The sequence below is a fragment of the Nicotiana tabacum genome, chromosome 22 (genome assembly GCF_000715075.1).
Source record: "Nicotiana tabacum cultivar K326 chromosome 22, ASM71507v2, whole genome shotgun sequence".
Classification (NCBI taxonomy): Eukaryota; Viridiplantae; Streptophyta; class Magnoliopsida; order Solanales; family Solanaceae; genus Nicotiana; species Nicotiana tabacum.
The window spans coordinates 62,531,161-62,546,728 of record NC_134101.1 but is presented as its reverse complement, the minus strand read 5'-3'; the positions used below and the strand labels follow the sequence as shown (position 1 = coordinate 62,546,728).

At 35.1% G+C, this 15,568-nt stretch overlaps 1 protein-coding gene across 2 annotated transcripts; it reads left to right on the top strand.

The window, feature by feature from the left end:
* Positions 1 to 584: 584 nt before the first annotated feature.
* LOC107817055 (dolichol kinase EVAN-like) lies at positions 585 to 11,294 on the top strand. 2 transcript variants are annotated; one of them, XM_075243956.1, is made up of 14 exons: positions 585 to 991; positions 1,311 to 1,423; positions 1,918 to 2,106; positions 2,209 to 2,313; positions 3,523 to 3,593; positions 3,670 to 3,750; positions 3,856 to 4,067; positions 8,460 to 8,649; positions 8,747 to 8,812; positions 9,341 to 9,429; positions 9,517 to 9,631; positions 10,127 to 10,178; positions 10,260 to 10,360; positions 10,786 to 11,294. In XM_075243956.1, exons 1-14 carry the CDS (start codon positions 795 to 797, stop codon positions 10,897 to 10,899), a joined length of 1,695 nt encoding a protein of 564 aa, XP_075100057.1. In that variant the 5' UTR covers positions 585 to 794; the 3' UTR covers positions 10,900 to 11,294. The 2 variants fall into 2 exon arrangements, with proteins under 2 accessions (XP_075100057.1, XP_075100056.1); XM_075243955.1 differs by having other exon boundaries at positions 588 to 991; positions 1,915 to 2,106.
* Positions 11,295 to 15,568: the final 4,274 nt, after the last annotated feature.

The following is a 15,568-nucleotide window of genomic DNA, read 5'->3' as shown; positions in this document are numbered from 1 at the left end:
GGGGTTTTGATTCCTATGGTACCTACGTAAGAATTGTCGCCATTGATTTTGCTTTGAGAGCTAGCAGCTTTATTAGCAGTAGTACTTTCAAAATTTCCTGGGTTCAAAGTGATTTGGAGGTTTTGATTTGAAAAAGAAAAAGGGGTCTAGGGGTTTGGGGAATTTTGATTAGGAAAAGAAATTCCACTAATGTTTGTGGGTTGGGGTGTAAAGGATTTTTGATTTGGGATAAGTGATGTTGTCGGAATCTGGATGAGGATTAAAGACGGTGGGTTCGGGGGACCACTGGGTCCATTGATCGTAGGAGGTCGTGGCCGGAACAGTAATCCAAATTTGGGATTCACGTGAGAGGAGAGGGATTTGCCAATGTTACCGTTGAAATGATTAGAATTGTAAGTTTAAGCTAAATTATTTTCAAAATTAGAAAATGATCATTCTTTTTTTAACGGACAAAAAAAAAATAGGTTCGACTGGAACTGGAAGTGAGCGAGTATAAAAAAGAAAACGGAGGAATATCCGTTGAAAGTTTCAAGGCGTAGTCCACCAATGGAAAGAGAGAAAACAAACAAACGACGCAGTCTCGACGCAAAAAACGGAAATAAAAAGAAGAGAAATCAGAAACGAGGAAAGAAGCAGCTGACATTTCAACAACATATATATATATATAAAAAAAACGGGTGCGCGCCAAACCCACCGAATTCCCCAGTTCACACGGGTCGCGTGCGTCTACTACAATTCTTCCTATTTACGCCAAAATGGATGATTTCTTCAATTGAATTTCAGCTCGGAAACCCATGGCTTCGTCGCCGTCGTTTCTCACCGGCGAGAGAGCTGTGGTAGCACTCTTCATTGGTCAAATTGTCTTTTCTATCTCTCAATCTCTCCTCTCCGAATCTCTCTCCCTTTCTCTCCTCTCTCTCCTCGCCCTCTCTGTCGAGATCTCCGTCGATGCCTCTTCTTCAGTTTCCCTCTCTCACTTCTTCAAAACCAGGTTTATTTCTGATTAATTTTATGCTAACCACCGCATTTATCATGATGGTTACTCTTTTTTTTTCTTTTAAAAAATACATTATTTTTGGATGGGCCGATAGAAGAGCTTTTGAGTTACAGTTGTAACCACTAAGCGGCATCTGCAATTTACAAGTTTACATAGTTTTTGCTTTGATTTATGTTAATTTCATTTAATTGAAAATCTGTGGTTGAATATGGCTAATTTCTGAATTCAATATTTGTTCTTTTTAATTTATACTCCTACTAGTATATTTTTCCTTGTACTGTTTATTTATATAAGTTGTGGTACTATTTTTCAGGCCTGGTGCGTCATCAGGTATAATTTTGGGGGCAGTAACGCTTCCTGGGCTTATGGTATCAAAGTTGATCCAGATTTCAAGAGCTGTATCTTTAAATCAAGTTGGAACTGAAGGTATAGTACTCATTGTTGTTTTATACTGAAAATGATAATGGATTGTTTCGGGAAATAAATGAAGGTTTAAACAACATACTAGTTAAACATGAAATAGTAATGACAGTTATGATGCCCAAAAGTGCAGTATGAAGAATAAGGATAATTTTACTGTAAATTGATAGGTTATTAACACTATTTTTTGTAACATTTACTATATTGTGCTTATTTAGCTGTCTACTGTATCTCTTATCTCAAAAGATTGTTAAGTTACGTTCTATCCTGTGATGTTTGTACGTGGAAAAAGGCTGTTTAGCAGAGGAAAGGTATAATCTTGCTTCTGCTTGTGTAGTTGAGAAGGAGCATGGTTGTCTTTTACATATTTATTTACCTAATAGGTCGATTTCTGTTAGAAACTTTAGTTAGTATAGGTGAGATTGTATTCAGGGCTTATGTTGATTCCTACCTTGCCTCACTTGTATGACTGACTTCTTTTGATATTGACCTTTTAGCAGAGCTTGAAAATCTGCAACTACTATATTGGGTGACATCTGCAAGTTGCTTCACCGTGCTAGCTTATCTTTGCTTCATTTTTTACCGTCAATCAGACAGCAAGAATTGTGCTACTTTTCGCGTTAGCTTAAGTTGCATAGCATTGTATTTTGGAGTCTGCTGTGTGTCATTTGCTGTGAAATCTCATGGTGGTAGGTGAATTTCTCTTTCTTATGTTTACTTATTGATTCATTGGTCAACCCAGTAAGTAAGTTGAGCCTTTCTTAACAATTTTTGTTCAACTTCTCCTGTAGGGTGGTATGCAGTAGCAATCTTATTGTGGCTGTTCTTTCATGGGTTTGCAGCAGTAAAACTAATTCAGAATATTCTTCACACTTTTCCAGCATGCGCTTCAATTGGTTGGTCATGTTACTACGTTTCTTATTTTACTGGATATATATGTAGCATCACAGCTATCAAATTGCACACTTGATATGAGGGTCCACTCTGTTGTGCAAAGATTTAGTTCACAGATTTAGTTCACATTCTCTCTCCACTAATCACAGTAAAACTAAGATTTATTCGGCTGTTAGACAATATGAAGGAATTTTCTTACCTAGAGCTTCATTGTTCCAGTTTCCCAGTTCCATTTGGTCATGGTCTAAACAATTGGCGGATACAGTTACATATCTGCTGATGTGTATAAGTTCCATCGATACATACCTATCGATTCATATCCATCCCACTGCTGCGTAGCTGATGATTCATATTTAATGGCTCCTGTTGTAGTCATGCTAGATGACGCAAAAACGTAGTAGGTAACACAGATGTTATTGACACATTGGTGATAATATCGTGTAAAGACAAATATAACGAATACGAAGATGATGTTGGCAATCTTTTTCACTCTTTTTAGGATTAACCTTTATTTTTTGTTCTTTTCTCATGAAAAATTGTAGTCGAACTATGGGAAAGGAGAAGTCTTAATTTAAAAAGATCTGAAACTTGATCGTAAATTTTAGACTTTTCAAACTTTATTTTTATATTCTATTTTAGGGTGGCTCACATTTTGGTGTTAGTTGAAGCATGTCTCGCCTTTTAGAGAAGATTAAAGCTACTTGGGTATTGTAATGTCACTTATGATGTAGGATTGGCTTGTAGTTTGTTGAAGTTATCTTATCTGAAGTTTGAAGGAGGATTCCTACGAATTATATACAATATTGAATGTCTTTTTAGTAGTTAATTAGATTAAAATAATGATTCAAATAATCACCTCAAAGTTCTGAAATTATTTCTAATATAAGAATTTTTGAAGCCTATATGCAGCTAAAATGCACTTAATGCTGATCTACGATCAATTTGCTATGACTGCTGCCGAATAAAGACCCTCCAATTCCATATCGAATTCTGCAACTTTGAACAATGTGTTGAATGTTAAGTTGCATTCTTGGAACATATTTTATTCCACATAAAGCGCTGTTCAGACATGGCTTATTTTGGCAATCTTTATTTCTTGTTATCTTAGAGAACAAAAAATCATTTGACTTGTCCTATTTCGTTTTGCTTTGTTTGATGAATGGTCCTCTTGTCTTCTGCGCACTAATTTACATTCTTGTTTCTCTTCTTAGGAGAAGCGTTACTGGTTACTGTTGGCCTTGTTATCTATTTCAGTGATATGCTTGCTTGTACTGCTGCTAAGGTTAGTTTCATACTTTTACTTCCTCTGATATTAGATGAAATGGATATCTAATAAGCAGAATTGTGTCTGTGAACAGTCCCATGGGTACTTTACTGCATCTAAGCTAGTGATGGTGCCATATGGAGTCCAGAGAAGTGAAGTTAGCATTATTATTCAGGTATTGTACAAGCTATTAGTTTTCTAGACTATCCTCTTCTTTCCATATAGAGTAAAAGATTTCGATTCAGAGTACTGATCACGAAAAGGTAACACTATGTTCCAGGGATTGATTACTGGCCTTCTTATTTTCCCTATGCTATTTAAAAATGTGCTTCAAATTTTGGAGCGGGTCAGCTCGGCACCTTCTAGAGATAGAGGAGATGATCAAATGAGGCGATCTCTTGTGTTCTATGTTTCCCTCGTATTTGTTCTTGTTATAGCTGTGCCATCATGGATGCAGCTTGTTCAAGATTTTCATGTTCACCCTTTTCTATGGTAAGCCTCCGTTTAGAACTCATATATGTCGGATAATTGGACATATTGTGTTGCATATTGTTATTCTGTTGCATGATTTGGTTGATGGAGGTCTAATGGTTTGTAGGGATGACTCACTTACATTAGACAGTTAAGTTTCTTTGATAAACAGTTACCTGATACTATGCAAGAAGTTATGTGACTTATAGCTGGTAGTTAAAACATACTTTTAAAGAAAATAAGTACTCGAACGAAAAGGAAAAGAGTCGAGAAGACTTTGCTGTATCTTGAATGGGATGTTTAGATGTTTTTCTTGCTTCTTTTTCATTGTTCTGTATAAAGGGGCAGCCCGGTGCACTAAGCTTCCGCTATGCGCGGGGTCCGGGGAAGGGCCGGACCACTAGGGTCTATTGTACGCAGCCTTACCCTACATTTTTCATTGGTCTGTATGTACTTAAATATTCTAAGAGGTAAGACTTATTGGGACAAAGTTTACATTCTTACTCGGTATTCTTTTAGTTGAAGCAAAAGAGAAAAAAATAATGTAATTGACCAGAAATTTGCTTTAAACAGCTAAGTTCAGCGTTCAGTTTTTAAGAATGTGGTTCCTGAAGTTATAGGATCAATTCTTGGTAACGTGTTAAGCTCTTCTAGCGCCTATGTTATTCCTACCTTCTCTGGATATTGATGCCATTGAATCAGATTCTGAGCCACAAAATTATGCAATTCTCACTTGCTATTTTCATATTTATTTTCATCTTCTACTTCACCATCAGTGGCTACCTCCAGCATTTCAACATTAGTTTGTGTTTTTTTTTTTTTAAATTTTTTTAAAGCAACTATACCACTAGGCAACATTAGTTTGTGGTTTTCAATGGCTATTTTCACAAAATTTTAGTGTTGAAGATACTGAATAATTGTGGAGGCATGACTTTTGAGCTTTGAGTATTTTCACAAAACTAGTATCTATAAACGTGCGTTGCACGTTAATAATGGCACATGATGATTTAAATATTTATTTATATGAAGGAACAATAAATTTAATTAATTAGAGAAATTTTATATATAATACTACAACATTTATCTAAATGCCGAAAAATATTGTTAGATTAGCATAATACGTGAATTCAAAATGAAAAGATATCATCATAACTTACATAAATGATCAATTTTAGTCATGTTAAGTAGATAATTATGTATTGTAGTTTAAAGGTATCTAATATGATGGTATCTTATAAAATACTTCTTTATATACGGTGTTTTTTTGTATATGTTTTCTTCTAATGCTTTGGTTACTCTGCGATAACCAGAACTCTTGTTGTCGATATTGATATCTCTCTTGAAAGTGCAACATATATTTATTCATATAAGAAAATATATTGTGGTAAATATAGTTCAATATTTAGGATGTTTGTCCTTGTGCTTTATTTATTATAATTATAAAAACATAAATATACTGAAAATTATTTTCACACAAATTTGAAAGGATGTTCTTTAGTTTCGGAAGACAAAAGTTGAATTCGGGGATAAACACATACGTGGAAGCACATTGATCAGTACCATAAGTTCTGCATGTGTGACGTTATTGTCAAAACTTCTATATACCATATGTGTACTAAGCTTTCAGTAGCATAATAAAACTTCTACTACATAAGCTATTCAGCGGATCTAAGTTTTCAGTAGCATGACAAGCATATTTTTCTTCAAAATCAACCTATATGCAATGGAAGATCAATTTTAACTTAGTCTATTATATATATGGTGACATTAACATACATAAGAAATAATGAACTTGACAACAAACATGTATAGTAGAAGGCCATTTGGTATTAAAATATTTAAGTATTCTTCTTGGTAGTTGTTGTTGGTATCATCTTCTGCTGAGTCAAAACTGAAAAATATTTTATTTTTATCATAAAACTTAGCAATCAACCTTTTAGTTGATCAACATATTCATTTCTGCTAGCTAAGATAGCTCTTTAATTTCTATCATGTTATTTGCACAAATTGCGTATTAATCTAATGATGAAAATATTTTCCTTATTAAATACACTACTATTACCATTGGGGTTGATAACCAAGTGTTCTAGAAGAACCAAATCATCTTTTATTGGATGCTCTTCTTCGTTTCTGACACAAAGCAAGAAGTCACTGAATGTTAGATCTGTTCTTACGTTTATATTTCTTATCATTTGAATATTTTTCATTTGAGGTCATAAGTATAATTTTGACAAGCTAACTTTTACAGTTTCTGCTTTGGTCCATTTTGGAACTGCTGATCGTACTTGACAGAAATCACCTCCCAAACTCTTACTTTTTCACCAAACGGTTCATCGATATCCAATATATCTCTAAAACTCTGGGCGATTGTTTCGATCGTTTGACGCTTAGCCAAAAGCGCTTCATCCCATATTATCACTTTTGCTTTCCTTATAAATTTAGCACTATTGCTCTGATTTGATATATTTGTGATGGTTATTTCAGTTATTTGAAGAGGTATATCAAATTTAAAGTGAGTTGGACAACCTCATAATAAAATCGTTAGTGGTACACCACTTGTTCTTGTTGTTAACAATATCATGCTTCTTAATATGACATTTACAAGTAATGCATGACATATGAATATTATTTCAATTCCGTCGAAGGCATCTACAAAGGATAATCCCGCTATACCACAGTCGATTTTTTATAATATAGTCATGAAAACTTATTCTTGTTCAGGATTTAGCTTTGATTGTGCTTCCTCAAACACTTGTATGACCTTAATATCATACTAATCTTTTTACTTTGTGATCTTTTTTTTAAAATCTCTAACATTCTTTTTATGGAATAAATTTATGCACCCGATGATTTTTTTTAACTTGAAAAATAATTTTACTCATATGATGAATTTTAAAAATAATTTAATTGGATTCTCTTGCTTAATGATTAATTAAAAGATTTGATTATTTGGTTTTAAGGTGGGTTGTTATTGTTGCATTGTTGTTGATTATTTGGTTTTAACATAAAATATAATTTATTTTCTGTTGATTTAGATTCTTAATATTAGTTCATCTCTTGTTTGAATATTTAACCGTGATTATAATTTTATCCACCATAAATTTTATTTTTAAAGAGTAAAAAGATCGATGACGTTCCACTTTTAGATCTTTATGTTTGTAAAATCATTAGTGGTATTGGCTCTTACCAACCTTTTTATTTCTTTTCTCACACATTTATATTCTTAAAAATTTTCTTAGTTGTTCTTTAATAATTGGGTATATTTTTATATATTACACGAAAAATTAATAATAATAAAATATTATTTGAGTAGGAAAATAATTCAAATATAATATAATAATATATTATCTTGGGAATGTTTTCTCAATTTCAAAGCTTTATGCAGTCCGTTTAGCATTACTTATATTTTTTTTGGTATTGAATATTATAGAGTGGTAATGTATTACCAATATGGGGGATTATTATAAAATTGATTTCATTAAACATTCCTACATATTTTAAATAAGAATTCAATAGACAAGATTGTATTAATTTTAAAAATTTAAATATTAAAAAATTAACATATAAGTTATTACAGTCCAAAAAAATAAGTTATTACAGCTATGTCCTTTCCCTATGAGTTCTTCTGTTTAATATTTTAGGGCTATTTTGGTCTATCAATATTATATTCGTGCTTTTATAATAATATATAGTCTCTCCTGTTTCTAAATGGATTTGGACAATAATATAATACATTTTCAAATTAAATTAGTAATAGGAATTTCTTAAGAAGTATATCCTAAAATTAATAGGATTACAAGTCTAATATTTATGCCCGAAAATAATTATACTAATAGGATTCCAAACGTGTAGTATTATGTTCTAAAACTAATAAGATTACAAGGCTAATGTCTAGAATTCCGATGATGTCCTTTTATTGTGAGTTATTATGCTTAATATTAAAAGGTTATTTTTGTAATCCAACATTTTATTCATGCTTTTATAATAATATAGATTTTAATTGTTAAGCCAAGCTCTAGCTTAAGTAACATCAACCTTCATTTGCGAAGCTCGGTTAAGCTTGAGTTCAAGCCAAAGACCTATGAACTGAGTTGAGCCCTTGAGGCTTTAACTCAGCCCTAGGCTTGTTGCTACATCTATCCAAGTGGAGCCAAAGACCTATGAACGGAGTTGAACCCTTGAGGCTTTAACTCAGCCCTAGGCTTGTTGCTACCATCTATCCAAGTGGTGAACCATCAGGGTAGAATGATAAAACTAAACTGAATTAAGAGGAGATTCTCAATTCTTTGTTCGGCTACCTACTCCTTCATTTGTACAGTGAATCAAAGCATATATCCTTTTCCTCCAAATATATGGTAAGTGTTACTATCTTTTGCTCATATTTTAGTTTTCTCTGTCTTGTGATTGCTGCAGGGTATTGGACTTTGTTCTGTCAGAACCGCTTAAAAGGTTGTCGTTGTGTATCTATTGGTTGGTTGTTATTTATGTATCAGTTATCCGGTTTTACAACATTTCAAAGAGCAGTAAGATTGAGAGGATTCTTCTTCGGAAATACTACCATTTAATGGCTGTTTTGATGTTTGTTCCTGCTCTCATACTTCAGGTGATTTGAGTTGAAATTCTTTAGGAAATCTTTCTCCTTTTGGACCTATTATTTTTTTTTTATGAGAGTTGTGTTGACCATCTATGCCTTTCTTCAGCCGAAGTTTCTTGATCTGGCTTTTGGTGCAGCTTTGGCAGTTTTCTTGATATTGGAAACTATACGAGTAAGGTTTCACTGCACTCTCGTCTTGTTCCTGGATTTAATTGGGTACAACTATCCAATGTTCCTGTGCAATTTATTATAATTTTGGATCTTATGGTTGTGGTAATATTCCCCCCCTCCCCCCCCATAAAAAAAAAAAAAAACCCCAAAAGGACATTTCCCAATATTAATTGTAAAAAGAAAAACAGGAAACAAAATGTTTGTCAAGTTTAAGCACGCTTTTCAACTGAAGTCAAGCTCGTCAACTACAAAGTATCTTATGTTCACTTCATATTGACTCTTGATATGAAACACTTCTTGTACGTGTTTAATATCAATCAGTAATAGTCTGAATAAATTGTTGCACTTACCTTTTAAGACGGAAGTATGTAATATACACTTGTAAATGCAACATGTTAAAATGTTATTTTTCTTTTTCTTTGTTACCTATGTTCTTGGTGAACTCCTTATAATTTGTGGCAATGCTTAAATTATTCATGATGCTAGTTGACATGATGCTTCACGATATTTGTCATGCCTTTTGTGACAGATATGGAGAATCTGGCCCTTGGGACACCTTGTGCACCAATTTATGAATGCCTTTACAGATCATCGTGACACTGATCTTCTTATTGTCAGGTTTGAAATGATTCCTCCACAGCATAAAACTAGTTACAGCATATGCATTTTGTTAACTCTAACCATTTGCCTCCTTTCCTCTTTCAGCCATTTTTCACTCTTATTAGGATGTGCACTTCCTATCTGGTTGTCCTCTGGTTTCAATGACCGACCATTAGCCCCTTTCGCTGGGATCTTGAGCCTTGGAATTGGAGATACAATGGTAGAGTTGCTAGTCTTTGCTTGTCCTATATCTTTCTCTCTGCACTAGTCTAAATATGCTTTCCAAGAACTCCTGAAATTTAGGGTTCTAGCATGATGCAGCAGAAAGTCTAACATGCTTGAGAAGTGACAATATCTGGAAAGGTCTTTTCACTGGATCACTTATTGAAAAAGATTATACTGATGTAACAGGATTGGTGTTCCCTGATCCCTTGGTAGAAGGTTTTCCTGCTGTTGGCCTTGTGGCCGGCAGACCTTGCGTCTTTATTGGTGTTCTAGAAGACTAGAACAATAAACGATCTGCAATGAAGAAAGATTTATAAAGTTTTGGCTTTAGTCCAAGCGAGCACAACACTTCTGCAGGGGAAACTAACTGCAATAGTAAAGAGAGGAACACTATTGGTAGTCTGAGTAGTAGAGAATGAGTTTAGGGTTAGTGGCTCATTATTGATTATCATTTATGCACTGTAAAGATTAAAGCTAATCCTCTATGCAGGCATCAGTGGTTGGCTACAAGTATGGGGTCCTCCGCTGGAGCAAAACTGGCAGTATGTCTCTGTTCCCTTTCGTGTTTTGTCATTGCTCTTTTGTATCCCTCACCATCTGAATCTATTAATTCTCTTCGGCAGAGAAGACAATTGAAGGCACTGCTGCTGGCATAACATCTGTCCTGGCTGCATGTTCCATTCTACTTCCACTTCTAGCTACATCTAGATACATCTTAGACCAGGTAGCTCTCTCTCAAGCACATGTACAAAGGGCTTTCTGCATGCATCCTGTTCAGACCAAAAAAAGTGCTCTTGTACACGTTTATTAATGAGAAAGGAAATTATGTGCCCTTCCTTCAATACAATTTCCAGTTATGCAGCTTGAATTTATTCCAACTGAAATAATGTGAGATCACCTTAAAATTAACCTCCTATCCTTAAGAATAATGAACCTCATTTTAATTGCTCAGCGGCCCCTAATTATCTAAATCCATATCAATTTCATGCCCTCCTAGGGCTGAATCCTCGAATTAAAGTAGGAACTGAGATCAGTGAAGGGCGCAACCTCAGATTTTTTTAAAACTATGAAAGCCAACTTTTGTTAAGATTCTCACTATTAAGTATTAACTCTATGATTGGTTTTGATGCTGTATTGGCAATTGTGCAGAACTGGTTTTCTCTTCTTTTCGCTGTGACAATAAGCGGTCTGTTGGAAGCCTACACTGCCCAGCTGGATAATGCGTTCATACCTCTGGTGTTCTATAGCCTCCTGTGTCTGTGAACACCTATCTGCTGATCCATGAACTTTAAACTACTTTTCTGAAAACAACACGCTGATCTCTTGACAGTATCGTTTGAGCACACATTCTTTTTGTAGATATCACTGTAGTAGAGTTACTTGACATGTACAATAAGTTCAATAGGAGAAAAGGCAAAATCTACTCTTTTTGTAATCTAGATGTAGAATTTGTTTCCCGAAGCTGAAAGGCACAAGTAATTTTTTTTCTTCAAATGTTGTTGTAACTTTTGCCTTTTATACTTCATCCTCCTTTAGTGGTATGGATGTAATTAAAATAGTCAATCAGAGCTTACAGGCACTAGGAGAAAAGTATTTGTCGAAATGTCCATGTTATGTACTGATATTTTGAACTTAAACGAGCAGTAGTTCATGATTCAGCATCTTTTTACCCTTCAAATGTTTAATTCTATTGAAGTGGAGCACTGTCTTTTGACAAGTTTTGGTTTTTTTCTGATTAAGCTGCACACTTCTTGTTACTGTGAACATCAAATGAACACGCGAAGTCCGGGACACAAATTCCTTCGTAGAAGATCGTAGTCATTCATTCTTGTCTCCCATCTAAATTCGTCTGCGAATTAGTTTAATTTCAGTCTACCGACAATTAACTGAAAAGAAAATTGTTCTCTTGTAACTTTCTCGTGTTCTTTGCGTTTCAAAACTCGGTGCTAATGCCTCAGATTTGTTAGTTGATACAACTATTATATTTGTCGTGCGATGTTTTGACTACACGATTGTCCTCACAAGTTGTTCCACGTCAAGGTTGCCATTTTGGCGATTTTCATGTTTCGTTGGAGCTGAATCTCATTTGACTTTGGCTTGTCCGAGATAGAAGTACAGAACTTAGAACGAAGTCAATTATGTCAGCTTAAATGAAGTACAATAATAGAGACTAACTGAGGACATAGCACTGCGTGTTGAAAATAGCAATCAATGGTGCCAATTTCATCGTTCTTCCTAAGCAAAGTTGAAATGTCGGCACACCCAAATCTAACAGAAATTTTGCACAGAAATCTTAACCTTTCTTTGTACTCGGTAACCTCAAATAAAGGAAAAAGAAAGAAACAGTTTATTTCGTCTTTCATCGAACTTGTTATTTGTTCATTTTCTATGTAAGTAGTTGGCTATTATATTGGCCTGGTATGGGGATATCCTGAATGATTAGAAACCTTAAATAAAGAAATAAGTTTATCACTGGCACTGATTTAAGCTATAGATGATGTGGTTCAGTCTAGGGGTGGCAAAGGGTCGGATGGAATATGAACGAGTCAAAAAGGGTAATGCAAAAACGAATAAATTATCCGACCCGACCCATATTTAATACGGATAGCTTTTGGTACAATTCCTAGTCTCTCAAGGTTGAGGAATCCTAAACTTGAGTCTTTACAAATGTAAAAGTTAAACCGATTAGTTACTCATTGATTATCCATTTTCTAAGTGGATAATATGGTTCTTATCCATATTTGACCCGTTTTTAAAAAGTTTATAATTCAGCCCATTTTTTAGTGGATAATATGGAGAGTCCGGAACCAAAATGTGGTTCTTTTGGACTCAAAGAACCAAAATATGTGGGAAAAAAACTTGGGGACCATAATATATATAACGCGGTATTTCACCGCGCTATACCTTAAAGACATGTTTGTCCGTTAAGGTATAGCGCAGTGAAATACCGCGCTATACTTGAACTCAAATGGGCGGGAAAGTATAGCGCACATATGTACTGCGTTGTACGATAGCGCTCTATATATGTGCGCTATACCTACACATAAGCCGACCATCTTCTTTCCCAAACAAAACAGAAGCCCTCTCCCCTCCCCCCCCCCCCCCAATTTTAAAGCAAAATAACTCGGTTGGAGCCTACCGGTCCCATAAAAAGTGTAGATTCTTGGTCCCACATCCTAGCTAAGGCGTTATCTCATAGTGGGTTGCTCGTTTCGGCTCCAAATCACCAAATATTCAAGTTTCCAAAAAATTAAAATCGAGGTATTCCGATTTAGTTTTTGTTAAAACTCATGTATAAAAAATGCCTATTAGTTATTTTTTATTGTGCTCTATGTTATTTCGTGATTGTTTTGCGATTTAATTAATTTTTTATTTTTATCCGGATTATATTATTAGTGTGCTAAAAAAATTAGTAAATAGAGAAATTGTTATTAGATGTTAGAAAAAATGTTAATTAGTTAATTTTTATTGTGGTATATGTTTTTTCGTTATTATTTTGTGATTAAATTAATTTATTGTTTTTATCCGGTTTAGATTATTTATTCGTTAAAAGACTAGTAAAATATATAAATTGTTATTTTAGGAATAATTAACCTTATTTAGATGTTATTGCTGTACATATATGAATATGTGACCTTATTTACCAAATCTTGTGCCCTAATGTAGTGCTCATATTTGTAATGTAGTGCCTTTAGCGTAGTCTCTTTGTAGTTATTGAAATTAATCATTTAATTATCTGTTAAACCCAAAAATATCTGAAAAAAGTTGATAGTTCAAACACAAACTCTCTCGAATTCTAGTCAACAAACATAAGAAAATAACACTAGTAAATAACAATATTTGTCAAACTAAGTATTGTTATATGAATATTTAATAATTAAATCATGTATAGTTATGAAAATTAATTATTTAATTTTATTATAGTCAAAAATAGGTGAGTAACAAACAAACATATAAAATAATAAACTAACATATAAAATAACAGACCTGTTGAGTGATAAATTGGGGAAATTTTCTCATCATGAACACAAGAACATTGAATACCTTGGTGCAACTGGGCCTCAAATATCGAGTCTGAAACCAAAATGTGATTCATTTGGACTCACACTAAGTATTGTTATATGAATATTTAATAATTAAATCCTGTATAGTTATGAAAATTAATTATTTAATTTTATTATAGTCAAAAATAGGTGAGTAACAAACAAACATATAAAATAATAAACTAGCATATAAAATAATAAAATAAACTAACATATAAAACAATAAACTAACATATAAAATAAGAAACAAACATATTAAATAGTAAACTAACATATAAAATATTAAAGATGTTAAGCAATGAAAAAGAAAAATACTTTAATTAATATTTTTCAATTTACAGTAGTCGTCAGGGAGGTTCCGCCTGTGCATCCCGGACCTATCACGCTAGAGCTACTGTTGCTACAAGCCGAGTATAGGTTTTCGTACATATGGGAGGGGAAGTTATTGGCCCAGACGTTCCGTGCTAGACAAGTAGACGATATGTGAGACTTTCTTAGGGCCCACCATCTTCATCCCCGTAAGTCAGATGGCTTCAGGATACAGGTTTCTATAGGATTATTGAGATCGGGCGGTTGCAGCTGGATTGGTTGTTGATCATGACTTTGATAGAGTGTTGGCGACCGGAGACGAACACATTTCATTTACCCATTGGCGAGGCTATTATCACGCTTCAGGACGTGGAGGCTCTGTATGGGTTGACGGTTGATGGACATCTTGTAGCTTTACCGCATGCTCTCAGAGATTATACGAGATTGCAGTAACTAGAGATGTTACAGCGGCTCACCGGTTTCCAGCCAGCGGAGGAGGCTGCATTGGTTGGGGCTAGTCGTCTGCAGTTGACGCCCGTCCGGCTGCATCTGGATGCATGCAGACATTATAGATGATACACCAGATCTTCATATTAACCGGTACACGAGATTGTTGATGCTTCTTATGTTTGGAGGGGTATTGTTATCGAACACTTTGGAAAACCTAGTCAGCTTGAGATCTCTTCATCATCTTGAGCGGCTAGAACCTGGTTACAGCTGGGGTGCAGCTGTTCTTGGTTTCTTGTATAGGCAGATGTGCCGGGCGAGCATGGGCACCCAGCGAGATGTTGCCGGGGTTTTGCCGTTGCTGCAGGTGAAAACATAGTCAATTATTTTCATAATTATAACATACATAGTAAAAATATACCTTAAATGTTACGTCCACATTGTATATTAGGTTTGGGCCTAGGAGCGGTTCCTGCAATTACAGCCACCTCTACCACCCATCGCTCCGGATGCACCACCTCCACCGTTTCTCCCTTTAGCTAGGAGGTGGGTTGATAGGCGAGGCTACGGACGCGAGGTCGAGGCTCGACATAATCTACCCTATTGCAGGGATTTGTTGGATTTGCTGGAGGGCACGCAGGTACATGTATACTTAAGTTTACTTGGTTTGACTTTATATATATTGTGTATACTCACGATTCTTGTTTTTGCTTAATAGTTCATTTGAAGGCCATACAACCACGAGCTAATAGCTGGTTTGCCCGATTGTTGCTCGACCGACCGACTTATGCGGAGCTCTTCCGTCCCGTTGATGTGTCTCAATATTGTCGAGCATCATGCCACTGAGCGAGTCCTTCGCTAGTTTGGTCGACCCTAGCTTGTACCTACTCCGCCCGCTTGGCTTAGGACACATTACCAGCGGGATGATCGTTCCAAGGTTGACCAGACATACATGGCCTGGATAGAGGCGCAAATTGATATTTAGGACAGTCGACATGACCTGATTCCGCCACCCCCTCCACCAGAGCGTACAGATGGTGAGCATGAGTATATGGTCTGGTACCGCAGCGTTACCCGACTTTTCATCGGAAATCCCGTTCATCGCGCCGGTGGTCGGTATATTCCATACGCGG

Coding starts and splice junctions, on each gene's coding strand:
- LOC107817055 (XM_075243955.1), top strand. CDS start 795: ATGGCTTCGTCGCCGTCGTTTCTCACCGGCGAGAGAGCTGTGGTAGCA. Junction 992..1,310: donor TCTCACTTCTTCAAAACCAG/GTTTATTTCTGA, acceptor ACTATTTTTCAG/GCCTGGTGCGTCATCAGGTA. Junction 9,430..9,516: donor ACTGATCTTCTTATTGTCAG/GTTTGAAATGAT, acceptor TTCCTCTTTCAG/CCATTTTTCACTCTTATTAG.